This window comes from Lissotriton vulgaris, chromosome 2_2 (genome assembly GCF_964263255.1).
Source record: "Lissotriton vulgaris chromosome 2_2, aLisVul1.2, whole genome shotgun sequence".
Lineage (NCBI taxonomy): Eukaryota > Metazoa > Chordata > Amphibia > Caudata > Salamandridae > Lissotriton > Lissotriton vulgaris.
The window spans coordinates 333,806,779-333,834,586 of NC_141688.1; the positions used below are offsets into that span (position 1 = coordinate 333,806,779).

Here is a 27,808-nt window from a genome sequence, read left to right on the forward strand (position 1 = left end):
CGCTGACCTATCCAATATTGAGTCAAAGACGATATTAAGGTCCCCCCCTAGAATAACATGTCGGTCATGCGAGGCAGTGACATCCACCAGTACTGAGTCCAAGAAGCGTTCCTGGTGGTCATTCGGGCTATAGACAGAGCCAACTGTAAATGCTATACCTCCCAGGTGAAGGCGAAATGCCAGAAGCCTCCCCTTCTGCTCAGCATATTTATATAGCACCTCCCCCCTGAAGGAGCTCGCTATGAGAATGGCCACTCCCGCGGTTTTGGTCGCTGCAGAGGAGAAAAACTGGGTGGGGAACTTAGCAGAGCGCAATCTATGGCAGTCACGGGACAATAAGTGGGTCTCCTGCAAAAGGCAGATGTCAGCCTGCGTCCCCTCAAGCAGAGACAAAATCGCCCTGCGCTTAACCGGATTATTCAGTCCCTTAACATTAAGGGTCACCACCTTCAGGGACGACATGTCTCCCAGGGACCAGGAACGCTATGCTGCGGGCAGGGAACCAGAGGGGGGGGCGCGGGGCAGTCGCGCGGGACAGGCCAGAGCAGGCCAAGCGTGGGCATGGACAAGGTCGGACGGGACTTCCCCAACTCTAGAACAACACCCAACCCCACCCCAAACACACCCACGGCAACTAGCCAAATGCCAACTCAAACAACCCATTGTCTCAGTCAAGCCCCAAAACGGGCAAGTCCGTAGAAAATAGAAAAGTGGACGTCCGGCCACTCACCTCCACCCGCTCCCCCCCGACCCCCCCCAGCCCCAAACCTGGCATCGAAGAAGCTTTGTTCATCTCCCCCCGGAGTGAGTCTAGGCCGTCAAGGCCACGCCGTTGGAGTCAGCCGAGTCCCTGGCCGCCGCCCTCAAGGCACTGGCCATGTCCGCCCTGATGGTAGGGGAATCAGGACGCCCAGCGCTCGCCGTCGATCGTCTCCTCGCCGACCTCCGTCGGCCCCCTCTCTCCGATCGCCTCCAGGACGGCGTGGCTCCGTCCTCCTCTGTAGCCGTGAGCCCCAGGACACCACAAATGTCTTGCAAGGAGCGTAGCTGATGTAGCACTCCGTTCCAGCGAAAGATCAAGCGAAAGGGGTGCCCCCAGGAGTACGGCGTCCCATGTTCGCGCAAGAAGTCGGTGGCAATCCTGAAGGACCTGCGCTTCTGCAGCGTGATGGCGGACAGGTCCTGATAGAGCGCCACGGGCCGCTCCCGGAAAGTCAGTGGCTGTTTCCTGTGGGCTTCAGACATGATGCGCTCCTTCAGCGGGAAGTCGGGCAGGAAAGCCAAGATGTCCGGCGGGGGCGCCGATGACTGGCGCTGTCGTCCAACTCTGTGGGCTCTATCAATGCGGATAGGAAAGTCCGCGGCCTCCCCCAGGATCTCCCGGAACAAGTCCTGCAGATAGCCCACCAGGTCAGTTCCTTCGTCCGCGGACTGCACGCCACGCACTCAAATGTTATTTCTCCTTGACCTGTTCTCAAGGTCCTCGGAGTGGGCCTGGAGCTCAACGCATTGCTCCCGGAGACGGAGAACGTCCTGTTGTAAGTGGACAATCTCGTCGTCCCGGCGTTGGGCCGCCGTCTCCACTGTCTCAACCCGTTCACCGAGGCCCTCCACCTCTCTGCGGACCTCACGGACCTCACTAGCCACTTCCCGCTTCAGTGTCTGGAAGTCCTCCTTAAGAGAACTGAACAACTCCTCCATGAAAGATCTCGTGACAGGGGGTTCTCCCCCGGGCGCGTCCGCCGAGGCCCGGGAAGACCCCGGCGACGGCTGTGCTCTGTCCCGTTGCTGCTGGGCCCTGCCAAGCATATCCGGCAGGGTGCGGTCCCCCTTCCTCGAACCACCTCTTCCAGACATTCCAAGCGCCTCAAGTGAAGAGCGGGCACAGGCCCGACCGCTCTGGAGAATGTCCAATCACCAGCAAGCACTCGCTGTAGGGAGCTCCCGGCAAAATCGGGGACCTGCGCCACAGACGACAAAATGGCGGATCGGTCCGGGCACTGCAAGCCGTGGGCGCCCAGTCGAGATGGCAGCCGGGACTATGCGGGGGGGACCCCGGCCAGTGCGCTCCGCCACTGGGAGATAGCTGTGTAGAGGTGGAGGGTGCAGGAAACTGCCTTCAAGGGACTCCGGAGGAGGCCAACGACACCGACCCCTCGAGGACAAAATGGCGGCAGGGTGGGGCCAAGCAGATCGTCCGAGCCCGGCGACACCACCGGGCCACTCCAGAAACCAGGCAATCTGGAAAGTTCCACAACCGGGGCCGCTCGGTTACTTAGAAGAGTTGGCAGATCTGGCCCCGGTCTCAAGTCGATCGTCCTCCAACCCCGGGACCGGGGTCCTCGCTATACAGGAGGCCATCGCCTCAAGTCCAAGCATCAGGGCACGCACTCAGAGTCCCCCGCGTAGCGGGCCCTCCAGCTGATAGCCCTCCCTCGGCCTCCGTCGAGCGCCGGGACGGTCTTCACCTAGATCGCCAACTTTCAGCACTAGGCCCAGCCAAGGCGCATGGACAGCACTCCGATACGCTCCACCTCCCGGGCGCTCCGTCGTCTCTCGATCTTCAATCGGTCTTTTGAGGTGCTTCCACCGGAGCGATCAGGGCCAAAGCGGCATCAATGCGTGCACCAGGGTCTCCGCCACACTCCTCTCAGCCGCTGAGCATCAGCGGGGGGAGAGAAGCTAAAGAAAAAGGGGCTCGAGCCTAGCCGGGCTGGAGGAGCTGCGGGAAGAAGCGTCTGCTCACCCCGCTATCTTGGCCACGCCAGTTTAAACTTTTTAAAACAAACTTATGTATCATGTGTGAGAAGTTGGCCTGATATGTGATGTCCACTATTCTAGTGAGCACCCTGTATCAGTCCAAACAACCCTTATGGTGATGGTTGCCAGCTGTTTTACCATGTGTAACCCCTTTAATACCAAATGAAAGGACACCACACAGGTTATATATAAAATATATATGTATTTATTACTAACACTATCCCTCTGAACTCTTTATGAGGTCAGAGGCACAAGCACATAACAAGGTACTCAATTATCATACAATAAGTTGCACAATATACAGTAGGGCCCTAGGGGCACGTAAAACCATATACTAAAATAGTCGTATAAGAACCACGTCATGGACAATGGATAGGACTAGGGCCTAGGGAATCACTGGGGCTACACTGTACTACCAAAGGATAGGAAGCAGGAGGCCCACGGGAGGCGTGTGCAGTGTCTTAACACACACACGAGTTACCATAGGGATACAATGGGAACGAAAGAAATGGAAACTAGTTCTTTTAGGACACTTCCAGATGGACTTACGAGAAAGCTACTGAAAACTAGGACACTAGGATAGTCAATACCCACAGGAACACCAGAGTACTCGCGTTATCTCACCCACAGGAAGCGGGTGCATAGGTGTCAAAGTGTGTCGGGTTTCGTCGCTGAATCCTATGGAGCCTTGGAGAAAGATGCTGCAGGCGACCAGGAGAGAAGTGTCCGGTTGGATCCAAGGGCGGATCGAGAATGAAGAGTACCTGAAAGTAGAGGGGATAGAGTCTGGGTCACTAGCCAGTGAACAGGAAGGAACCAGGAAGGAACCAGGCAATGTCGCAAAGCAATCAGGTGATGTCGTGAAGCTTGTCTCTGCAGCCACGTGGACCAGGAGGTGTCGACGACGACCAGGAGCTGGGCACGGACTGTCCCCCAAAGGATCTCGCTGTCGGCGGTGTCGTCTTCCGGATTGGAGGCAACAAGCCTTGGCAAAGGCAACCCACGCAGGAATCGAAGATGGCTTCTGGATCAGACCAGCAAGGTCTGCGGGGCTTATCCTTTTCAGGGAAGCAAGGGCCAGCCTGGAGCAACCAGGCAAACGGTGTAAATTCGTAGGTTCGTCGTCACAGAGGCCACTAGCCAACGGGCAAGTGACAGGACAGACGCGTCGAGCACAAAAACACTAGCAGGCCCCACGCGGCACTCGTGGAGTGTGGAGGGCTGTGCGTCGGTGCAGGAGGTGCTCGGGGCTGGGGCTTCTCAATCCCCAATGCACAGCTTCGAGGGTGCCTCGGGAGCTGCACAGGTAGCAAAGTGCAGGTTTTCCAAGATGGCCGGTCCCACGTCTCTCGTCGCCTCCACGGGTCTCAGCTTTGCTGTGGCTCTGGATCGGGCTCAGGGAAGTCTGGAAGTCTGGTTCTTGTCAGGCTCTGGCGGGAGCGTCGACAAAGCAAACCGCAGATCGCTGGATGGTGCCTGTTTGCACAGGGTGGTCACTCCTTGACCACAAGAGAGATTCTTCAGTCTTCTATCTTCAGTAGTACGTCGAAGGTCCAGAGTTTCGTTTCAAGTTTCATTTCAGGATAAATCTAAAGTCTCTTGACTCAGCTCCTACCTATATACCAATCTGAGGGGCTGGATTACCTGCTAGGTCCCTCCTATGGGTGGGACCAGGGAAGGGGTGGTTACACCCCTTTCCCTTTGTACAGTTTCGCGCCAGAGCTGGGGCTGGAGTGCCCCAGCAACCGGTTGTGAGAAGGTGGCCTGATATGCAGTGCTCACTATTCTAGTGAACACTATGTATCAGTCCAGCAACCCTTATTGATGATTGGTTGTAAGTCAACCTTATAGACCAGCTATCCTAGTAGCGTGGATACGAGCAGTCTAAGGCTAAAGACTCGAGAGGGCGTGTTAAGCCAGCTGTTATACCACACATATACCCCTTGAATACCCAGTGAAAGGACACCACACAAGTGTTATGAAAATAAACAAGATGTTTATTTAGATCACAACAGCCCTGTACTCTTTATGAGGACAGGGTACTAAGGGAAGCGGGTCTCGTCGAGCTGGGTCGTCGGATTCGTGAAGAAGGACTTGCAGCAGACCGCAGTGTTCTTAGGATGGTGCCCGCTTGATGCAGGGTGACTACTCCTTAGCCACAAGGGAGAATCTTGAAGAAGGAAATCTTGATGTCCTTTCGCAGAAAGTCGTGTCTTGATTCCAAAGATGATCTAATTTGAACAGGGGGCCCGCTCCCATCTTTATACTAAAAAAAGGGGCTGACCCGGTGACTAGGTCCTGCCTATGGGTGGGACTAGGAGGGGGGTGGTTACACCCCTCTGCCATGCCGGACTTTCCCAGGCCAGGGGCTGGTGTGCCCCTGGAACTGGTTCTGACCGGCCTATGCGTAGTGAGCACCGGGGTGCCACTCAGCAGTCACCTTCCTGTAAAGCCCTGCCTACCCAGGATACACAAAACCATGTCTGGGATGGTGCTAGCACCGCCCCGGACAGGAAACCCTTTGTCCAAGCCTCCCTCGCTGGAAGGACTCCCAGCAGCAGGAGGTCAGACTCGTGTCTGTGGTGGCAGCATCCATTTTGTGGAGCTGAGGCTTTAGTTAACTTTAACCTGGGTTCACAGTTACATACATGTCGTGTCCCTCTAGAAGGGTGGAATGCTAACCCCGTCGCCAGAATTGGCGAGGGGTTAGTATTCCAATTCGTATGACACCTTACTCGACATGTTTTGATAAAGCAATACCAAAGTTAGCATTTAACCGCGAGAATTATAATGCACTTAAGAGTATATGGTATGCGATATCATGGAACAGCTATTAGGACTTGGTTCCGCAAGCTGCAGACAGGCTCAGCTCATGCCAGGGCACCATCGCACACGATTCCAAGCACTCTGCCTTCAGGATTGTCAAGGCCTGCCATAGGAGTGACTGATAGGAATCTGTGTGTCCATTTTAGGGTTAGGTATAGGTATACTACACCTACAGCAAAGGGTGATTACACGACTTTGCCCCAGCTGTCATGCAGCCAGTTGTGTCAAATTTAGGAGGCCAGCCAGGGGTGGCATAATACATGCTGCAGCCCCTGGCAGCCCTGGGTACACCTATGCCCTGAGTTACAGGGTCTGATAAGGTGGCCCAGTACCAATTGGTAAATGCACCTAGGGTACATGTTGTAATTTAGAGAGAGAACAGCCAGGCTGTGGGTCTGATTAGCAGGCCCACAGCCAGAGAAAGTCGTAAACCAGTGAAACAAAAGCAAAAAAAATCTGGGTGATCATAGGATTGCAGACCCTACTCTCCTACACCGGTTTCAACCCAACTGTGCATGGGACACCTTGTGTGCCCCAGGCAGTGTCTCATTTCATTCAGCCCTCCCTGCCCCAATACACCATGGCCTGTCTGGGGTGGTGCTAGCACCTCCCAGGGCAGGAAACCAATTGTCCAAGCCTCCCTCGCTGGAAGGACTCCCAGCAGCAGGAGGTCAGACTTGTGTCTGTGGCAGCAGCATCCATTTTGTGATGCTGAGGCTCTGGTTAACTTTAACCGGGTTTACTAGGAACAACATGTCTTCTCCCTCTAGAAGGGTGGAATGCTACCCCCGTCGCCAGAACTGGCGAGGGGGTAGTATTCCAAAGCATATGACACCTTACACAACATGTTTTGATAGAGCCAAAACAAAGTTCGCATTCAACCGCGAGGATGATAATGCACTTAAGAGTATATGGTATGGCTATATCATAGAACAGCTATAAGGACATGGTTCCGAAAGCTGCAGACAGGCTCAGCTCATGCTAGAGCCTCATCTCACATAAAACCAAGCACTCTGCCTCCAGGATTGTAAAGGCCTGCCATAGGAGTGACTTATAGGTATATATGTGTCTATATGTAAAGGTAGGTATAGGGATACTACACCTAAGCAAGGGGTGATTACACAACCTTGCTCCAGCTGAGTGATCAGCCAGTTGTGTCAATGTGAATGGCCAGCCAGGGGTTGCATAATACATGCTGCAGCCCCTGGTAGGCCTTGGATGCACCTATGCCCTGGGTACCTAAGGTACACTATACAGGGGCTCATACGGTGACCCAATTCCCAATTGGGAATGTACCTAAAGTACATGGTATGAATTTAGAGAGAGCACAGCTGGGCTGTGGGTCTGATTAGCAGGCCCACAGCCACACTAAAGTCAAAAACCAGTAAAGCAAAAAGCAAAAAGTGGGGTGACCATAGGAAAGCAGACCCTACTCTCCTACATCATGTAGTATGCTTTGATGACATATCTGTCGAATAAAGCTATTTTGGATTGGATTGGAATCAAGTTTGTGATGCAGTGCGTTCAGTCAACAGTTACATGCTGATGAAAAAAGATGTGCAAACCAGAGCTCCGTGTGTAGCGTGGTCTGTTACCTGCTCCCAGGCTGGGGAGTACGCTACAACTGGCAACAAGATAGGGAATATGTGCCCCGAAGATATAAGATTGCTCTCCCTGAGGGTTTGCCGTGGTCCAGCAAACTGCTTGTCATGGCCCATGCAGGTAAGAATGGTGGGGCCCCATGGGGGGGGATTCAACAGATGACAATGAGGGGAAGCAGTCTAAGATAGGCGTATGTGGAGTCAAAGCTTACAAGGCCCTCGAAGAAGCGGAAGGCCATACAAAGAAGCATAGCTGGAAAGCTTGCCAGAAACTCACTGGTAAGGCCAAATGAAGAGATACTGCGCCGTAGACTCACACAGACCAATCATTGATACAAGGCAGAAATGCTCAAGGCAGCGGCAACCAGGCATTGAAAAAGGACTAAAGGCAGCGACAGCCAAGTGCAAGAAAGCGCTAAAGGCAGATCTAGTCAGGCGCAAAGAAACACTAAAAGCACCGATAAACAGATATGATGCACAAAGTTGAGAGCGGTGATGAACACGTGCAAAAGGCAAAACCGTTACACCGTAAAGAAGGAATATTGTGTCAGCCGACCTCGGATCAGGTAGAACAACCCGAGTACTAGTGAGCAGGCCGCTGCTCGTAGAGGTGCCACCGAACCAAAAGATGCTGAAAGACAGACTCTGTATGAATAGCACTCAATGTTGGTAGGAGATAGCGCAAAGTCGGATGCAGCTGTGTTCCTGAAACCACCACTTCCATTCGATTCCGCCAAAAAGCACATTATTTGCGCCAGATGAACTGTTTGGATTGAGACATTTGATTACTTCATAGATGCTCTAGAAGAAGAGGATGACAAAAAGTTCATCAAATACTTAAAGAACCTTGCAGGTGACAGAGTGAAACAAGTGATAAAAAAAAAATCACATGCTGATGAAGTATCGTACCATCAAATCAAATAGGCGTTAGAAGCCAAGATCAATCGATTATGAAAAGTAGATTTTCTATCAGTCAAGACAGCAACCTGGTGAGACGATAGATATGAGTTTATTAAGAGACTTGATACACACATTACGCATTATAAATTTGGTGAATTCAATGACGAAGAAGCCATGCGTTTGAGAGTTATTGATTGTTGCCTTTCTGATTCATTCAGAAGAAGCATGCTACGTGAAACACTCAGTATAAAAAAAGTACTCATGGCTCTGAGTTTAGGAAGGTGCCGATCGATAGGCTACTGATATAGAGGCTATGATAACCCAGAGTGAATCAGCATTGAGTATGAAAAGTAAGCAGAAACACAAACCAGAGGCCCGTAGAGTCATGTCTCCGAAGAAAAAGGAGCTATGTTTCCATTCTGGATTCTCGTTTCCACATGAAGGCAAGTGTCCCAAAATCGGCCAAGTGTGCAAAGGCCGCAGAAAAGAAAAATACTTCATAACGGGCTGAAAAGCAAAAATGATACTAAGTGCATTACGACAAGACGAGAAAACGGACACTAAAAAGTTCCAGAAATATTCTAGCCACTCCCACAAGGCAACATCAACTGAGGCAAGTGCAAACTAAACGAAGTTGATCATCATCAAATTCATCTATCAAAGGTTCTTTAACGCGATCATCAAGTGACATTGATGAAGATGGATCTGCGATTATGATGTCAGTTACAGAACGGCACGTAGGACTGGCAGCTTGCAAAAAAGAATACAAGTCGAATAAGAATCGCTGCATGAAGCAACAAAATTAATTTGGACATTGCCCCACGGTCACGCTAAGGTGAATGATTGCCCTATAATTTTTATTATAGAAAGTGATGCGTTGATAAACATCACACTAGCAGAGAAGCACAACAAATTATCTCAGATGCCACGTCTCGCACTGTTGACAATAAAGGTGCACACATGGGCAGCTTCTACTCAATTGCATGATAACACAGCTCAATAGCGCCAAGTCTTTTCCTGTCTTGATTTCGACAAAGGCTGCCACCATCTTGAGCTGGAGTTAGATTGTAGGTACATTGCTACTTTTTCTAAACATGTTGGTTTGTTCAGATATATAAGACTCAGTGTTGGTGTGTCATCAGCTGCAAACATTTTTCAGGATGTCATTCGTAGAGTAATTCAATCTGTCACACATGCTCTTAACTGAAGTGATAATATATTGATGTTTGGGGCTGCATGAAGTAGCATGATGAAGCACTGACACAAGTATGGCGTCTGCTTGCTGATGCAGGTCTCACTCTAAACGCAGAGAAATGTGAGTTTCCAAAAGTCAGACTCAAATTCTTTGGGCATATTTTCTCTGAAGAGGGAATGACTCCTAACCCTGAAAAGATACAAGCATTGTCATCCACTTCGGAACATGTGACCAGGCTGTGATCTTTCTGAGGCATGGCCAAGTACTGTGATTTTGCCACAGTGTGTGCCCCACTTAGAGAATTAGCAAAGAGAAATGTTCAGTTCAATCGGTCTTCTAACTGTGACTAACGTTCCAAGAAAATCAAACACGCAATTGAAAATGCAAGTAAAACAGCCAACTTTAATCCACAGTTGCATAGAGATTGTTGTGGAAGCAAGCCCAGTGGGGTTTTGCGCAATCCTTGCTCAGCACATGGGACATCCAAGTGCTCAGAGACACACTGTTTCTGTACTAGCAGAACTCTATCTCAGATTGACCGTGCTCACCTGAAAAAGAGAGTTTCACCGTAGTGTGGACTTGGGAACACTTCCATATGTTGGGTGTACAGAAAGCATTTCACCTTTATCACCGACCACCAGGCATTGCTCACCATTTCTGGACATCATCTCATGCAAGTTACCAATGAGTATTCAGGCTTTGCTCTCGTGGAAGACCTATCTTCAACCAAACCCTTCAATAGCAGAGAGTTTAAGGACTTTCTAGGTTGTTTAAACATCCAATATCAGAAAAGCACAAATCCCTGGCCACAAGCAAATGGTGTTGTTGAATGATTTATGGGTACATTGAAAAGGGTGGTTGAGCCCAGCCCTCCATGCCTACCATTCCACTCCTCATTCCATTACAGGCGATAGCCCTGCCCCCTTGCTGTTCGGGAGTGCTCTTGGAATGAAGCTACCACAATGAACCACCAGTCGGTCAATAGACCCCGACGAGATTCATGTTACTGAACCTCTCACGAGAGCAAAATGAAGGCCTATGCCAACACTCCATCTGATGGTGCGCCAATGAAAGTTGTGACAAGTAAATGGTAACCGCTCAACATCCTGGAAAATCCATAACCAGCGACTGATCACACTTGAAGCATCTGCCTTGATGTTCGTCGGCTCCAGAACTCAAGAGTGAGGTAAGTCCACCTGAGTGCCAGATTCGAGCATCTGATTCTTCATCCAAGATGTCAGATGAAGGTGCCTCGTACAACTCGATCTGGAAGACTGGTGCATTTCGAAAACTTATTGAGGAGTAATAATGCATATATGTGTAACATGTCTGTATTTTTTATTTAACAAAGGAGATGTTGTGTCTTATGTGGAGAAGGACTCTGGTGGTCCTCGATATACTCCTATGGGTGTGTCTAGATGTGATTAATAAACTATGTGATGCAGTGCGTTTAGTTAACAGTTGCATGCTGAGGAATGAAGACATGCAAACCAGAGCTCTGTGTGTGGCTACTGTGGGAAGTTGACCTGGCATATGCTGTCCACTATTCTAGTGGGAACCTTGCACCAGTCCAAACGACCCCTTATTGATGGAAGGTTAAAGACAACATTATTGAAAGCTATCCTAGTGTAAAGCAGCCTTCAGCCTAAGTCTTGAAGGAATGTAAAGCAGCTTGTTTTACCAGTCTATAGTCTTGTGAATGACCAAATGAAAGGAGAACCACACCAGGTATCTGTATAAAATATGTGTTTATTCTAAATCAATCAATCGATCATAGCATTTATAAAGCGCACTACTTATCTGTGAGGGTCTCAAGGCGCTGGGGGATGGGGAGTGCTGCTACTGCTCGAAGAGCAAGGTCTTGAGTAGTCTTCTGAAGGTTAGAAGATCTTGGGTCAGCCGTAAGTGAGTGGGGAAGGTGTTCCAGGTCTTGGCAGCAAGGTGGGAGAACGATCTTCCGCCGGAGGTCGTTCTTCGGATGCGGGGGTACTGTGGCGAGGCGGAGCTGGCGAGTGAGGGTGTAGAAGCGGAGTCGTCTGTTGAGGTACGCTGGTCCGGTGTTGTGTAGTGCCTTGTGTGTGTGGGCGAGGAGCTTGAAGGTTATCCTCTTGTTAACCGGGAGCCAGTGCAGGTCTCTCAGGTGGGGTGAGATGTGGCTCCGGCGAGAGATGTCGAGGATCAGGTGTGCAGAGGCGTTTTGGATGCGTTGGAGCCATTTCAGAAGTTTGGCCGAGGCTCCTACGTAGAGGGCGTTTCTCCAGCCTACTGCTGATGAGGGCTTGGATGGCCGTTCTTCTCGTCTCGGTGGGGATCCACTTGTAGATCATGGAAGCATACAGACGGTGTTGAAGTAGGAGGAAGAGACGGCATAAACCCGTGTAGTCATGGAAAGGGTGGAATTGAGTATGACCCCTAGGTTGCGTGCGTGGTCGGTGGGTGTTGGAGCTGTTCCCAGTGCAGTCGGCTAAAACGAGTTGTTCCAGGCCGAGGGGGTGGATCCGAGGATGAGGATCTCCATCTTATCTGATTTCAGCTTCAGTTGGCTGTTACTCGTCCATTCGGCGACGGCCTTCATTCCTTCGAGGAGGTTGGTTTTGGCAGTGTGGGGTTCCTTGGTGAGGGAGAGGATAAGCTGTGTGCCGTCAGCGTAAGAGATGATGTTGAGGTTGTGCAATTGGGCGACGTGGGTGAGCGGTGCATGTAGATGTTGGAACAGTATTGGGCTGAGGGATGAGCCCTGGGGTACGCTGTAGATGATCTTGGTTGAGCAGAAGGGGGTGGGGGGGGGGGGGGAGAGGAGGACGCTCTGTATTCTGCCGGAGAGGAAGATAGTGGTCCAGTCCAGGGACTTCTTTTGGAAACACATCCCTCTAGGCTCTTTAGGAGGCTAGAGGTAAAAGTACATTCAGTAAACCTATTTAGCACACAGTAAATTAGCATAATATACTTTGAGCCCCAGGTGTGTACCAAACCATATATTAAGTAGGTGGTATAAGAACCACGACTGACATAGATACAAGGCCTAAAGCCTTTAGAACTGCTGGGGCCACCTGGAACCACCCAAGGTAGTGACGCAGGGAACCCACGGGGGACGCGTGCAGTGTCTAAACACAGCCGCGAATCACCATTAACTTCTATGAGGAAAGTCGTGGGGTGAATTTTAAAGAACGAGGACACTTGGAAGAGGACTTGGAGGAAACCCCTTTAGAACTAGAAGGTTCTAGAGTCAACACCCACAGGAGCACCGGAGTACTCAAGCTACCTCACCCAGGCAAGCCGGGTGCATGGGTGTCTTTTCATGTCTGGTTTCGTTGTCTTTTTCCATAGAGAGCTGCTGAAAAGTGCTGCTGGCGTCCAAGTGGAAAGTGTAGGGGTGGATCCAAGCCTGGATCGGAGATGAGAAGAACCTGAAAGCAGAGGGGACAGAGTCCGGGTCACTAGCCAGTGACCAGGAAGGTGATGAGGGGATGCCCACCGATGTTGGGTGATTGCAGGTGAAGAAGGTGAAGCTTGACTCTTCAGCCACGAGTACCAGGAGGCGTCTACAACGACCAGGTGCTGGATTCGAGGTGTCCCACGACGGATGTCGAGTGCTGTGGTGTCGGATTCCAGATGGGACCCAACAAGCCTTGGCAACAGCAACCCACGCAGAAAGCAGGGATTGGCTTCGGTGCACACCAGCAAGGTCTGAGGGACTCACACTTTGGAGGGGAGTCAAGGCACGTCTGAAGCAACCAGGAAAGCCCAAAGGAAAGAATTACCTTCCTGGGGACCCAACACTCGACGGACCAGGGATCGCAAAGGGGCCTCGAGAAGAAATGCCAGAAGCGGGCTGACAGAACACTCTTGGAGTGTAGGCCCACAATCTTCGGTGCAGATGCTGCTCGGGGCATGGACTACGAGTAACCCAATGCACAACTTCAGAAAAGCTTGGGAAGTGGAGGCACTAGCAAATGTGCACGTTGTCCAGGAGTTCCGGTCCGACGTCTCTTGTGAGGGTTTCGGGTCTCAGCTTTGCTGGGATCTCGTGTCGGCCTCTGAGAAGTCTGGAAGTCTGTGTTTTGAGTCGCAGATACCTCGGGTACAGCAGGAGACTCGGAAATGCAGACCAGCAAGATGCTTCTTGGTACCTGATTAAACAGTGAAGTCACTCCTTGACCCCAAGGGAGATTCTTCCGTCTTCTAGTCGAAATAGAATGTCGAAGTTCCAAGATGCATGTTGCAGAGTTTCGTCCAAGTATAATCTAAGGTCCTAGGGACTGGGTTCCTATACTTATACTAAGTTTAGGGGTTGACCTACTCTAAGGTCCCACCTATGGGAGGACCTGGGGAGGGTCTCAAGGTGCGGGGTGGGGTCTGTAGAACTGTTTAGCTGAAGAGCCAGGTCTTGAGGGTCTTACTGAAGGTGTTCAGGGAGGGGGCTCGTCTGATGTCTGCCGAGCCCCCCACACCCTCAAGGTAGAGCACCAGCCTGCACTCTCCAGGTGTCTGTCTTCAGCACGATAGCGATTGGACAGACTGACCACTGTGATTCTGACTGGGCTGAGAAGGGTGTGCTCTCATTACTGCCAGCCTTATACGATTCAGCCTGGTTTTTGGTAGGGAGGTAGACCAGCGCCATGAGGGGGCTGATGATACTCTGAAGAACTGATATGGATGAAGACGAGGGCGCTTGTAAGTGTTTGGAAGAGACGTCATTTTGTGTACAGGAAGATTGTCATAGTTGTTTACAGTTTCTTAGTTCTGTCAAGTCAATGACGCCAAACAAGAAGAGCGTGACATCTTACGGCTGCCACAATGTTGGAGTGGATGGAGCGAAATGCTCACCGGGGAAAAACAATGTTTGTACACAATTCTAAATTACCATTTGACATTAATAGCAAACAGGTGTGCAATAACTCGCTAATTTGGTTCCGTTTCATTATTAGGTCCAACTACCAGGAATTATAAACGCATTTGTTTCTAATGTGAAAAAAACGAATTCCCCGCATTCCAGCGATTTCACACATTAAGTTGTTGCCAGGCATACTTTTAAAAAATTGGCTCCTTGACAATAAGTACATTCATTTTATTTTACTCTCTAGCAGTACTCGCATTCACAATGACCACCGCGCACCAGCACAGTTTATGTTTTTCACCCCCTCCCACAATTGCTGAACATTTCGTGCTTGTATGCTGGTTCCAACATCAATCCCTGCTTAACAAATAAAAATGAACATTTGTTGGAAATAAACTGCTTTACTTGGTCTCCACAGGTCTTTGACTCAGTTGAATGTTACTGACGTTCACACAGTAAAATGACCTTTCACAATGGTATAAAGTGTTTCCGTTGGGATCTTTGCCTTTTAACTATATTTGTTGTCTCTCTCCCTCTGTCCCCAACGTTAAATACTGGGTCCTCCCCATCTCTAACAGGAAGGCCCTCCTCTTATTCGCTGTTTCCGTCTTGACTTGGACCCCCTGGGACTTCACAGTCAAACCCTCTGGGACCCCACACTTGGACCCATTGAGGTCCCACACTGGGACCCCACACTCGGACCCCCTGGGACCCCACACTCGGACCCCCTGAGACCCCCCACTCGGACCCCCTGGGACCCCACACTTGAACCCCCTGTGACCCCACACTCGGACCCCCTGAGACCCCCCACTCAGACCCTCTGGGACCCCACACTTGGACCCATTGAGGCCCCACACTGGGACCCCCTGGGACCCCACACATGGACCCCTTGGGACCCCACATTCGGACCCCCTAGGACCCCACACTTGAACCCCCTGGGACCCCACACTCGGACCCCCTGGGACCCCACACATGGACCCCCTAATGCCCCACACTCGGACCCCCTGGGATCCCACACTCAGACCCCTGGGACCTCACACTCGGACCCCCTGGGACCCCACACATGGACCCCCGGGGACCCCACACATGGACCCCCTGGGGCCCCACACTCGGACCCCCTGGGACCCCACACATGGACCCCCTGGGACCCCACACATGGACCCCCTTGGACCCCACACATGGACCCCCTGGGACCCTATACTCGGACCCCCTGGGACCCCACACTCGGACCTTCTGGGACCCCACACATGGACCCCCTGGGACCCCACACATGGACCCCCTGGGACCCCACACTCAGACCCCTTGGGATCCCACACTTGAACCCCCTGGGACCCCACAGTTGGACCCCCTGGGACACCACACATGGACCCCCTGGGACCCCACACTCGGACCCCCTGGGACACCACACTGGGACCCCCTGGAACCCCACCCTCGGACCCCCTGGGACCCCACACTCGGACCCCTTGGGACCCCACACTCGGACCCCCTGGGACCCCACACATGAACCCCCTGGGACCCCACACTCGGACCCCCTGGGACCCCACACTCGGACCCCTGGGACCCCACACTCGGACCCCCTGGGACCCCACCCTCGGACCCCCTGGAACCCTACACTTGAACCCCCTGAGACCTTACACTCGGACCTCCTGGGACCCCACACTCGGACCCCCTGGGACCCTACACTTGGACCCCTGGTGTTCCACACTTGGACCCCCTGGGACCGCACACTTGGGCCCCCTGGGACCCCACACTAAGACCCCCTGGGACCCACACTCGGACCCCCTGGGATCCCAGACTTGGGCCCTCTGGGACCACACACTCAGACCCCCTGGGACCCCTCACTCGTACCACCTGGGAGCCCAGACTTGGACCCCCTGGGACCCCACACTGGGACCCCCTGGGACCACACACTTGGGCCCCCTGGGACCCCACACTCAGACCCCCTGGGACCCTACACTCGGACCCCCTGGGACCCCACACATGGACCCCCTTGGACCCCACACATGGACCCCCTGGGACCCTATACTCGGACCCCCTGGGACCCCACACTCGGACCCCCTGGGACCCCACACATGGACCCCCTGGGACCCCACACATGGACCCCCTGGGACCCCACACTCAGACCCCTTGGGATCCCACACTTGAACCCCCTGGGACCCCACAGTTGGACCCCCTGGGACACCACACATGGACCCCCTGGGACCCCACACTCGGACCCCCTGGGACACCACACTGGGACCCCCTGGGACCCCACCCTCGGACCCCCTGGGACCCCACACTCGGACCCCTTGGGACCCCACACTCGGACCCCCTGGGACCCCACACATGAACCCCCTGGGACCCCACACTCGGACCCCCTGGGACCCCACACTCGGACCCCTGGGACCCCACACTCGGACCCCCTGGGACCCCACCCTCGGACCCCCTGGAACCCTACACTTGAACCCCCTGAGACCCTACACTCGGACCCCCTGGGACCCTACACTTGGACCCCTGGGGCCCCACACTTGGACCCCCTGGGACCGCACACTTGGGCCCCCTGGGACCCCACACTAAGACCCCCTGGGACCCCACACTCGGACCCCCTGGGATCCCAGACTTGGGCCCTCTGGGACCACACACTCAGACCCCCTGGGACCCCTCACTCGTACCACCTGGGAGCCCAGACTTGGACCCCCTAGGACCCCACACGGGGCCCCCCTGGGACCGCACACTTGGGCCCCCTGGGACCCCACACTCAGACCCCCTGGGACCCTACACTCGTACCCCCTGGGAGCCCAGATTTGGACCCCCTGGGACCCCACATATGGACCCCCTGGGACCCCACACTCGGACCTCTGGGATCCTAGACCCCCTGGGACCCCACACTCGGACCCCCTGGGACCCCAAACTCAGACCTCCTGGGATCCCAGACTTGAACCCCCTGGAACCCCACACTCAGACCCCCTGGGATCCCAGACTTGGACCCCCTGGGACCCCACAGTCAGACCTGCTGGGACCCCCACAGTCAGACCCTATGGGACCCTACACTTGGACCCCCTGGGATCCCACACTCTGACCCCCTGGGACCCCACACTCGGACCCCCTAGGGCCCCACACTTGGACCCACTGGGACTCCATAGTCAGACCTGGGTTTCACAATCCATCAACCTGACAACAACACCCAGCTGAACGGAAGGGGCGAGAGAACCCAAGCTGAAGCCTGGTGGTTCTGCCATGTCAACACCAAATCAAACCAAGACCTTCTGGTGTCCACTGTCTCTGCAAGGCACGATGGAATTATTCCGGCCTGAATACTGTTCTGGAGCTGTCGCACTGCATCACCCTGTCGGTGGCCATTCCAGCATTCTAGAAATCCACCTGAGCTTTCCTGAAGAATATGCTTTGTGAGGCACAATTTAGGGATGGCGCAAAACAAAATATATATGACAAGATTTAATAATAAGTAAAGCAGAGTAGAAACTAAAGTTGCTCTGCTGTACTGTGTGAAAGGAAGAGAGAACAGAACCAGATCTACTAGGATGTGTCAAGCACTCCACTCTCCCTGCGCTGGTGCACTTGGAAGCCATGCCCCAACGCTGACACCCTTGACCCACAGTTCAAGGGTGACGCATTCTTTAAAGCATGGGTACTCACAAACTTTCTCCCGGGGGCCAAATTTAAAGTGTGGTGTTTGGCCGAAGGCCGCACCAGTGGGGGCGGGATCAGAGGGGGTGTGGGCAGGGCTAAAGCAAAAAAAATATTGACCATGAGGTTGAACACAGGTCCCTGCAGCAGACACCTTCGTTCACGGAGCCACCAGACCCAGCATACACACCTCTCTCTCTCTTTTTATCTCCCTCTGCCTCCCTCCCTCACTCTCTCACCCTCCCTCTGTCTCCCTCCCTCCGTCTCCCTCCCTCCGTCTCCTTCCCTCTGTCTTCCTCCCTTTGTCTCCCTCCCTCTCTCACCCTCCACCCTCCCTCTGTCTCTCCCTCCCTGTCTCCCTCCATCTGTCTCCCTCCGTCTGCCTCCCTCCGTCTGTTTCCTTCCCTGTCGCCCTCCCTGTCTCCCTCTCCCTCTGTCTCCCTCCATGTCTCCCTCTCCCTCTGTCTCCCTCCCTCTCTCTGTCACCCTCCCTCTCTTACCCTCTGTCATCTCACCCGTGTGTGTATTTGTATGTGTGTGTCTGTGTGTGTGTGTATGTGAGAGTCTGTGTGTGTGTGAGAGTCTCTGTGTGTGTGTGTGTGTGTGTGTGTGCGTGTGTGTGTGTGTGTGTGTGTGAGAGTCTGTGTGTGTGTCTGCGTGTGTGTGTCTGTGTGTGTGTGTGTCTGTGTGTGTGAGTGTCAGCCTTCAGCCCAGGCTGAGACAGCTTCCTCGGCGCACACACACAGCCGCACCCGAGTACTTCACAGGTCTTTAAAAGACCATTTACATGTTATTGAGGCTTTGTTGTATTCACCTATTAGCGCCCCTGCATCTCCACTCTGACAATCACTGCTCCCCCGGCCCCCACAGAGCAGAGTCTCTGAGTCCAGCACTGCTGCGGCGGTGTTTGCTAACACTATTTAAAGAATGTGTTAACAGGTACATGTCTGCAAGGTCCATGGGCCGCCAGGGAAGGCTTGCCGGGCCGTTGGCAGCCTGCTGGCCGTACTACGAGTACCCATGCTCTAAAGCATATGTTTTTTGTAGAAGAAGAGTTTAGTTTGAGTACAATAACTATGCGTTAAGACTTTTCCAACTTGGTATGTTGGTTGTAGAATGCAGCACACATGCAACGTAGGAAAAACGAGGAGAAATGAAAACATTTCTCCTTGCGCCTGCCTTGAAGAGGGAAAGGGGATTTTGGCACAAATTTTCTACAGCTAGGGATTTGCAGTAACACTCATAGGTGGTGGCATGGAAATGTATATGCGGCACCCTTGGAATGCACCCTATACACAAAGTAACAAAAGGCAGTGCATTGCACAACTTTGTTTTACTTTAGGAAACTATCCAAAGAACATTTGAGTTAATTTTGTAAGGCAAACCTGATGTAAAAGGCTAGTAAATCTGACCATGGGCCTGGGAGCCTCAGATCAGGGCATCCTAGGGGCAGTGATAATGCTGCAACTACAGCATCACTACATCGGGGCTCAGGAAGGGCAGGAAAGACACAACTAAATGCAAGGTTTTCTCCTGCTACAGCCTGAGAGTTGGGAATTCAAGCCCAGCCGAGATCGCCAGGCACAAAGCATCACCCACTTCAGGAAAAACCTAAACAGCAGCCTGTTGTAGTCTTGGAACTATTTTGGCAATCCGGCTAATTCAAGAAATGCCCCCTTCGTATCACTCACCCCCATTCGTTCTCCCTCACCAGTCTGTTTTTGCCCCTACAGCTGAATCGCTACCTTTCTACCACTGCACCCCTCCTATCCCTGAACCCCAAACTCCCAGCCAACCCCCTGGAATATATCCCTCCTCTTCTGTGGACTCTCCGTTGCATTGAGCTGGATCTGAGCTTTATAAACTCTTTAAATGCACACTTACATTTCAAGTTATAATGACATCAACTCTCTTCAGGATCCATGTGCCGATGCAGGAGTGTGTTCGTTTCCATCTCTCTGACCTCTAGCAATGCTTTTATCACAGACCCTTCAATGGCAATCAAGGGGCCAAGATACAAATCAACAGAAGAAGGACGACGACTGATGGGACAGATGGACAGATTGTTATAACTTAATGCCAGCATTACTGACTTTAGGAGTGTGACCACAGGGAGGGCGCGTTCCCGCTCAGCCGATAAAATAAAACCATAGTGTAAGTGAGTGAACACTTTGAGGTCACACTACATTTGCCACATCCATTGATGTATATATATGTATATGAGCAGGGTGATTGCTTGTGAAACGAGGAGTGCACCACATACTTTGTATATGAGGGTGCAGGGAACACCACCGGGCAGGAGACAATGCAGGTTTGCAGTGATTATCTTTGGAGAGGTTCGATTAATACATTTAACGGCAGAAAGGCTCACCTGCCTACAGGTTCTGTCATTACAGGTAGGAGAGCCTCATGCCTCCTTATATCCATTCTCTTTTATTATTAGAAAGGGGAAGGTAGAAGGGAGATAGAAAAGCCCAGAAAAAAGCTGAGCGACCGATAAGGGCAAGAGTTTTCAGCTGTACAAGAAGGAAATATAGGATGTGGAAAACATTATATTTTCACAAACCTTCCAACTTTTGTATTTTTAGCCATGATAATGGTACCCAGTAAATAAAAGGAGATAAGCTCATTACCATTTTTATAACTGGACCCCTGCATCTGTCCAGAAAAGGAATATCTACCAGCTCCCAAAAGGTTGGTTGAGCCCATCTGGGTGGTATAAACCTATCTGGGTGAGGGTAGACACAGCTGAGGACGCATGCTCCCAGGAGGGGGGTGACCTGCCTTATGTTATTTCATTAAGCCTGTAGGACATCAGAGGGCACAGACAGTAGTAACTATGTGTGATTAGACCTCAAACTATGTTGTGTGAAAACAGGAATGTCCCTTATCAGGATTCAAATCTTGCATTCATAAGCAGCATGGGCTGCTGTGCTTTGAACTTTATCCTTTTACATCTTGTTGCACCTACAATGAATGGTATATTTTCTGCTATCACTCGACCTAACAGCCAATCTAACTCTTTGCGATCAATTCGAAAAAATGGTGGGGTTTGACTCAGTGCCCCATAATGCTGTAGCAGAAATTCTAGTTGAGTTGGTGTTGGCCAAAGTCATGGTCAAGTTCACAGCATCATGTTTTACGATTCTGGTTGGCCTGTAGCCCCGCTGTCGCTCTGATACTGGAATACGTTTGTATCAACTGCTTTCGTTCTATCCGTCGTGCAGTGTTGCTGTTTCTTCGCGTGTATTTTATGGTGCTCCAGAAGATGGTGCTTACGATTGAAGCATTTTCCACATACATTACACTCATAGGGTCTCTCACCCGTATGCATTTTCTGGTGTCTAAGAAGCACTTCTTTCTGATTGAAGCTCTTTCCACACATGGTGCACTGATATGGTCTCTCCCCAGTATGTATTCTTTCATGTCTAACAAGGTTTGAAATAGCATTGAAGCTTTTTCCACACTCAGCACATGTATATCTTTCCTTGACTTTGTGTATTCGCTGGCGTCCAGGATGGCTGCGCCCTTGGAGAGCTTGCTCACTGTCCAGATCTGTAAATGATGTGCAACTTTGCACCAGGTCGGACGTAGTAATGTCGTTCCTCGATGTAGTGCTGCATGTAATGTAGGTTTCTGATCTATGAATGGGTGAAATGGGATGTAAATTTAAATGCATGTTCCAATCAGACCCACTTTCATTTTGCCACTGTGCAGTTTGCTCTCCTTTCTGACTGTGGTCAGTTTGCTTCAGCTTCTGGCTCACGGAATGGCTTGACGCAGACACGGTCTGGACGCTGTTTGCCTTGAGGTTCTTTACTGTAGATTTGCTACGGCTTTTTAAAGAGTTAACAACATTTCTCCTCTTTTTTGTGCATCCTTTTCCTGTTGAATCAAAATGAAATTGCAGTGTTAGCATTCTATATAAATGACACATAAACAACATTTTGACATTAGAAAGTGGTCTGTGCAGGCAGGAAGTGCTGACTGGGATCCTTCAGAAGATCTACAGAATGATATACTTAAGGCCCGAAAGCAGGACCAACCAGTGAGTACCTAATAGCAGAAGGACCAACAAGTGAGTAACTAATAGCAGAAGGACCAACGAGTGAGTAACTAATAGCAGAAGGACCCATAAGTGAGTAACTAATAGCAGAAGGACCCATGAGTGAGTACCTAATAGCGAGTGAGTACCTAATAGCAGAAGGACACACGAGTGAGTAACTAATATCAGAAGGAACAAGTGAATACCTAATAGCAGAAGGACCAACAAGTGAGTACCTAATAGCGAGTGAGTACCTAATAGCGAGTGAGTACCTAATAGCCGAAGGACCAACAAGTGAGTACTTAATAGCGAGTGAGTACCTAATAGCGAGTGAGTACCTACTAGTAGAAGGACCAACATGTGAGTACTTAATAGTGAGTGAGTACCTAACAGCAGAAGGACCAACGAGTGAGTACCTAATAGCAGAAGGACCAACGAGTGAGTACCTAATAGCAGAAGGACCAACGCGTGAGCAACTAATAGCAGAAGGACCAATGTGAGAGTCCCGGAAGGCAGATGGGCCTATGTGTGAAAACCAAAGAGCAGAAGGACCAAACAATAAGTACCCAATGGCACAAGTACCAATGTGTGAGCAGAAGATCTAACGAGTGAGTACACAACGGCAGAAGTACCACAGTGTGAGTCCCAGAAGGTACAGGGTCCTGTGTGTGTTGGAGGGCAGAATGGCAAGTGTCTCAATTCCAAAGAGCAGAAGCACCAACCAGCGAGTATCTAATGACAGAAGTACTAATGTGTATTAGAGGGCAGAAAGATGTGTGTATGTTTGTATAATGTAGGGCAGAAGGGCAAATGTGTAAATACCAAAGAGCTGAAGGACGAACAAGTGAGTACTTAACAGCAGAGGTACCAATGTTTGAGTTCTGGAGGGCAGAAATACCCATGTTGCGTGTGTCAGAGGGCAGAAGGTTCAATGTAGGAGTACTAGAAGGAAGAAGTGTGAGTAATGAAAGACGGAAACAGCAATTTGTGCCTAAAGAGGGCAAGCGGTTAATCTGAGTATCTGAGGGATACTTTATGAGTACCAGAGCTCAGAAGGACCGAGGTGTGAGTATCAGAGGGCAGGAGGGCCGATGAATGCTGTGGGTAGATATGTAACTACCAGATGATAATCAGGCCTATGTGTGAGTAATGGCAGGCAAAGGGTCAATGTGTAAATACTAGGCGGCAGAATGACCAACATGCGAGTAATGGGATGGCAGATGACAATGATCGACTATCTGAGCAAAAGAGGACCAATGTGTGCAACCTGGAGGGCAGAAGGATGAAAGTGTGAGTATCTGAGGGCAAAAGGATGAAAGTGTGAGTACCTGAGGGCAGAAGGATGAAAGTATGAGTACCTGAGGGCAGAAGGATGAAAGTGTGAGTACGTGAGGGCAGAAGAATGAAAGTGTGAGTACCTGAGGGCAGAAGGATGAAAGTGTGAGTACCTGAGGGCAGAAGAAATAACGTGTAAGTACCTGAGGGCAGAAGGATGAAAGTGTGAGTACCTGAGGGCAGAAGGAATAACGTGTGAGTACCTGAGGGCAGAAGGATGAAAGGGTGAGTACCTGAGGACAGAAGGATGAAAGTGTGAGTACCTGAGGGCAGAAAGATCAAAGTGTGAGTACCTGAGGGCAGAAGGAATAACGTGTGAGTACCTAGGGGCAGAAGGACGAAAATGTGAGTACCTGAGGGCAGAAGGATGAAAGTGTGAGTACATGAGTGCAGAAGGACAAAAGTGTGAGTACCTGAGGGAAGAAGGATGAAAGTGTGAGTACCTGAGGGTATCAGAATGAATGTGTGCGTACCTGAGGGCAGAAGGATCATCAAAGTGTGAGTACCTGAAGGCAGAAGGATGAAAGTGCGAGTACCTGAGGGTATCAGGATGAAAGTGTGCGTACCTGAGGGCAGAAGGATCATCAAAGTGTGAGTACCTGAAGGCAGAAGGATGAAAGTGTGAGTACCTGAGGGTATCAGGATGAAAGTGAGCGTTCCTGAGGGCAGAAGGAATAACATGTGAGAACCTGAGGGCAGAAGGATGAAAGTGGGAGTACCTGAGGGTATCAGGATGAAAGTGTGCATACCTGAGGGCAGAAGGAATAATGTGTGAGTACCTGAAGGCAGAAGGATCAAAGTGTGAGTACCTGAGGGCAGAAGGATGAAAGCGTGAGTACCTGAGGGCAGAAGGATGAAAGTGTGAGTACCTGGGGGTATCAAGATAAAAGTGTGCGTACCTGAGGGTAGAAGGAATAACCTGTGAATACCTGAGGGCAGAAGGATCAAAGTGTGTGTACCTGAAGGCAGAAGGATCAAAGTGTGAGTACCTGAGGGCAGAAGGATGAAAGTGTGAGTGCCTGAGGGCAGAAGGAATAACATGTGAGTACCTAAGGGCAGAAGGACGAAAGTGTGAGTACCTGAGGACAGAAGGATCAAAGTGTGAATACCTTAAGGCAGAAGGATGAAAGTGTGAGCACGTAGGAAGGTGGATACCTGACTATGGTTACCCCAGATTGTTTTGCCTAGTGTTTAGCTGGTTTTCGACTTAGTTGGCCTGGGATCCTGCTAATCAGGGCCCCAGGCTATCTGCTCTCTCTTTAAAATAGACTCCATGTACCCTAGGTACATCTCCAATTGGATATTGGGTCATCTTATCATCCCCTGTACAGTGTACTATAGGTACCCAGGGCATAGGTGCATCCAAGGCCTGCAGCATATCTTTTGCCACCCCTGGCTGGCCATCCAAAATGACACAACTGACTGATCACTCAGCTGGGGCAAGGTGGTGTAATCACCCCTTGCTTAGATATAGTATACCTATATCTAAACCTCTATCTGGACACATATACACATCTAAGTCACTCCTATGGCAGGCCTTAACAATCCTGGAGGCAGAGTGCTTGGAATTATGTGAGATAGAGCTCTAGCATGAGCTGAGCCTGTCTGCAGCTTTCGGAACCAAGTCCCTTAGCTGTTCTGGGATATTGCCATACCATATACTCTTAAGTGCATTATAATCCTCGCGGTTACTTGCTAACTTTGGTTTGGCTTTATCAAAACATGTCGTGTAAGGTGTCATACGCTTTGGAATACTACCCCCTCACCAGTTCTGGCGACGGGGGTAGCATTCCACCCTTCTAGAGGGAGAAGACATGTTACTTTGCTTAAACAAATTTAAATCTAACCAGAGCCTCAGCATCACAAAATGGATGCTGCTGCCACAGACACAAGTCTGGCCTCCTGCTGCTGACCGAAACTCCGGCAGGGGAGGCCTGGACAAATGGTATCCTGTCACAGGGAGGTGTTACTTTTTTTGGAAGGAATGAGTCAGGTTATTAACATTTATATCTTTTGAGTAAGCTAGACGCTGTTTAGATCGAAAATTCTACCAGATCATAACTGTTCAAAATGTTTATTTGTATTTCATCTTTTTGTTTTTTTCTTCCCTTCCTTATTTCATTTCTATTATTTGTACAATTATTGACACTTTTTTGTTTTTTTTGAACACATATTTTTTACATATAATACATTTTAGTTACTGCACAATAGAAAAATATTTAAAACATTCGACAATGCGCAATCAATCAATCAATCAATCAAAGACATTTATAGAGCGCACTACCTACCCGTAGGGTCTCAAGGCGCTGGGGGCTGGGGGGGTGCCGTTACTGCTCGAACAGCCAGGTCTTCAGCTTCTTCCTGAAGGAGAGGTGGTCTTGGGTCAGGCGCAGGTCGGTCGGGAGGGAGTTCCAGGTCTTGGCGGCCAGGTAGGAGAAGGACCTTCCTCCTGTTGTCGCTCTTCGGATGCGGGGGACGGCGGCGAGGGCGTGGTTGGCTGAGCGAAGGTGGCATTTGGGAGCGTAGAAGTTGATTCGGTTGTTGAGGTAGCTCGGGCCTTGGTCGTGTAGGGCTTTGTGTGCGTGGGTGAGGAGGCGGAAGGTGATTCTTTTGTTGACGGGGAGCCAATGCAGGTCTCTGAGATGTCCGGAGATGTGGCTGGTTCGTGGGATGTCGAGGATGAGTCTGGCTGAGGCGTTCTGGATCCGCTGGAGTCTCTTCTGGAGCTTGGCGGTGGTACCGGCGTAGAGGGCGTTGCCGTAGTCCAGTCGACTGGTGACGAGGGCCTGGGTGACCGTCTTTCTGGTCTCGGTGGGGATCCACCAGAAGATCTTCCGTAGCATGCGTAGGATGTTGAAGCACGCCGAGGAGACGGTGTTGACTTGCCTGGTCATGGAGAGGGAGGAGTCCAGGATGAAGCCCAGATTGCGTGCGTGGTCTGTCGGTTTGGGTGCGGTGCCCAGGGCGGGAGGCCACCAGGAGTCGTCCCAGGTGGAGGGCGAAGAGCCTAGGATGAGGACCTCCGTCTTGTCTGAGTTCAGTTTCAGGCGGCTGGTCGTCATCCACTCAGAGATTATTCCTTTCAACGCGTTTCGGCCGTTCGCCTTCCTCAGGAATTCTGCATTTTTCTTTTTTAAATCAATAGTAGCTGTGTGTATTCAAAGTTGTGTCAGTGTCACGGACAGGTTTCTGCATGTAGTCTTTGATATATCGGACGTTAGTCCAAGTAGAGCTGCGTTCTGCGCGGGTAGTCAGGGGGCCATCACAGAGGGACGCTTTCTGTATGAAGGCTGTGAGGTGAGAGGTTGTATTCCACTTCGGATGAGTGTGACTAGGGCGGCAGGTCAGCAAATGGCAGCCGCTGGCTTCTTTCAATTCCTCACGCAGCGTGGACCGGGGAGCATCTCAGTATTCATGCACGCCGATGTTCATGTTCTGTGTTGCCTTCGGTCAGGAGCAGTAAATCACCACCACCCCAGACAGGAGATAGTGGATTGGGGCAGGGAGGGCTGAATGAAATTAGACACTGCCTGGGGCACACAAGGCGTCCCATGCATAGCCCAGTTCAAACCGGTGCTGGGGCACTCCAGCCCCAGCTCTGGCGCGAAACTGGACAAAGGGAAAGGGGTGTAACCACCCCCTTCCTGGGTCCCACCCATAGGAGGGACCTAGCAGGTGATCCAGCCCCTTGATTTGGAATAAAGGTAGGAGCTGTGCCAATGCACATCAGATCATCCTGACTGAAACTTTGAAACAAAACTCTGGACCCTTCGACATCCTACTACTCGTAGAAGACTGAAGAATCTCCCTTGTGGTCAAGGAGTGGCAACCCTGTGCAAGCAGGCACCATCAGCGCATGAAGACTTTCTTTGCCGTTGCTCCCGCCGGAGTTCGAACGACAGACCAACAAGACCTGGACTCCCAGACTTCCAACAGCCCGATCCACAGTCCTAGCAAAGCTTCGACCCTTGGAGGCGACGTGAGACGTGGGACCGGCCAGCTTGAAAAGTCGACGAAGTGCTTCCTGTGCAGCTCCCGAGGCTCCCTCAACGCTGTGCTTTGGGGTTTGAGAAGCCCCAGCCTTGAGCAGCCTGTGCTCCAAAGATCACCTCTCCACACTCTCCGAGTGCTGCATGGGGCCCTTTTGCACTTTTCCTGCTAGACGTGTTGTCTGGTCGCTTGCCCGTTGGCTAGTGGCCTCTGTGACGACGATCCATCGAAACTACACTGCTGGTCTGGTTGCTCCAGACTGGCCCCAGCTCCCCTGAAAAGGAGCCATCGATCTGACCTTCCCGGTCCGATCAAGAAGACATCTTCGAGTCCTGCGTGGGTTCTCTTTGCCAAGGCTTGGTGACTCCGAATCGAGTACCGACACCGCCGACAGCAAGAGCCTTCGTGGGACAGCTCGTGTTCACCAGCTGGTCATCCTCGATCCTTCCTGGTCCACGTGGCACGGAGACAAACTACTCGACAGAACCTGATCGCAACCCGACATTGCCTGGTTCCGTCCAAGTTCCATCCTGGTCCATCCTGGTCACTGGCTAGTGACCCAGACTCTGTGCCCTCTGCTTTCAGGTACTCTTCATCTTCATCTTCGATCCACCCTTGGAACTTGATTTTTACGCACCATTGACTTGTATGGTAAACGCGGTTGCCTATAGACACTGCACCCGCATCCTGTG

The 27,808-nt window shown here is 51.3% G+C and overlaps 1 protein-coding gene across 1 annotated transcript in view; it reads right to left on the bottom strand.

The window, feature by feature from the left end:
- LOC147729427 (uncharacterized) overlaps positions 1–27,808 on the bottom strand; it is a 326,741-nt gene that overhangs the window by 124,586 nt on the left and 174,347 nt on the right. Inside the window, exon 6 of the mRNA XM_086959847.1 lies at positions 20,890–21,631. Coding sequence (XP_086815973.1) covers positions 20,890–21,631 — 742 coding nt within the window. The remainder of the gene's footprint in view (positions 1–20,889; positions 21,632–27,808) is intronic.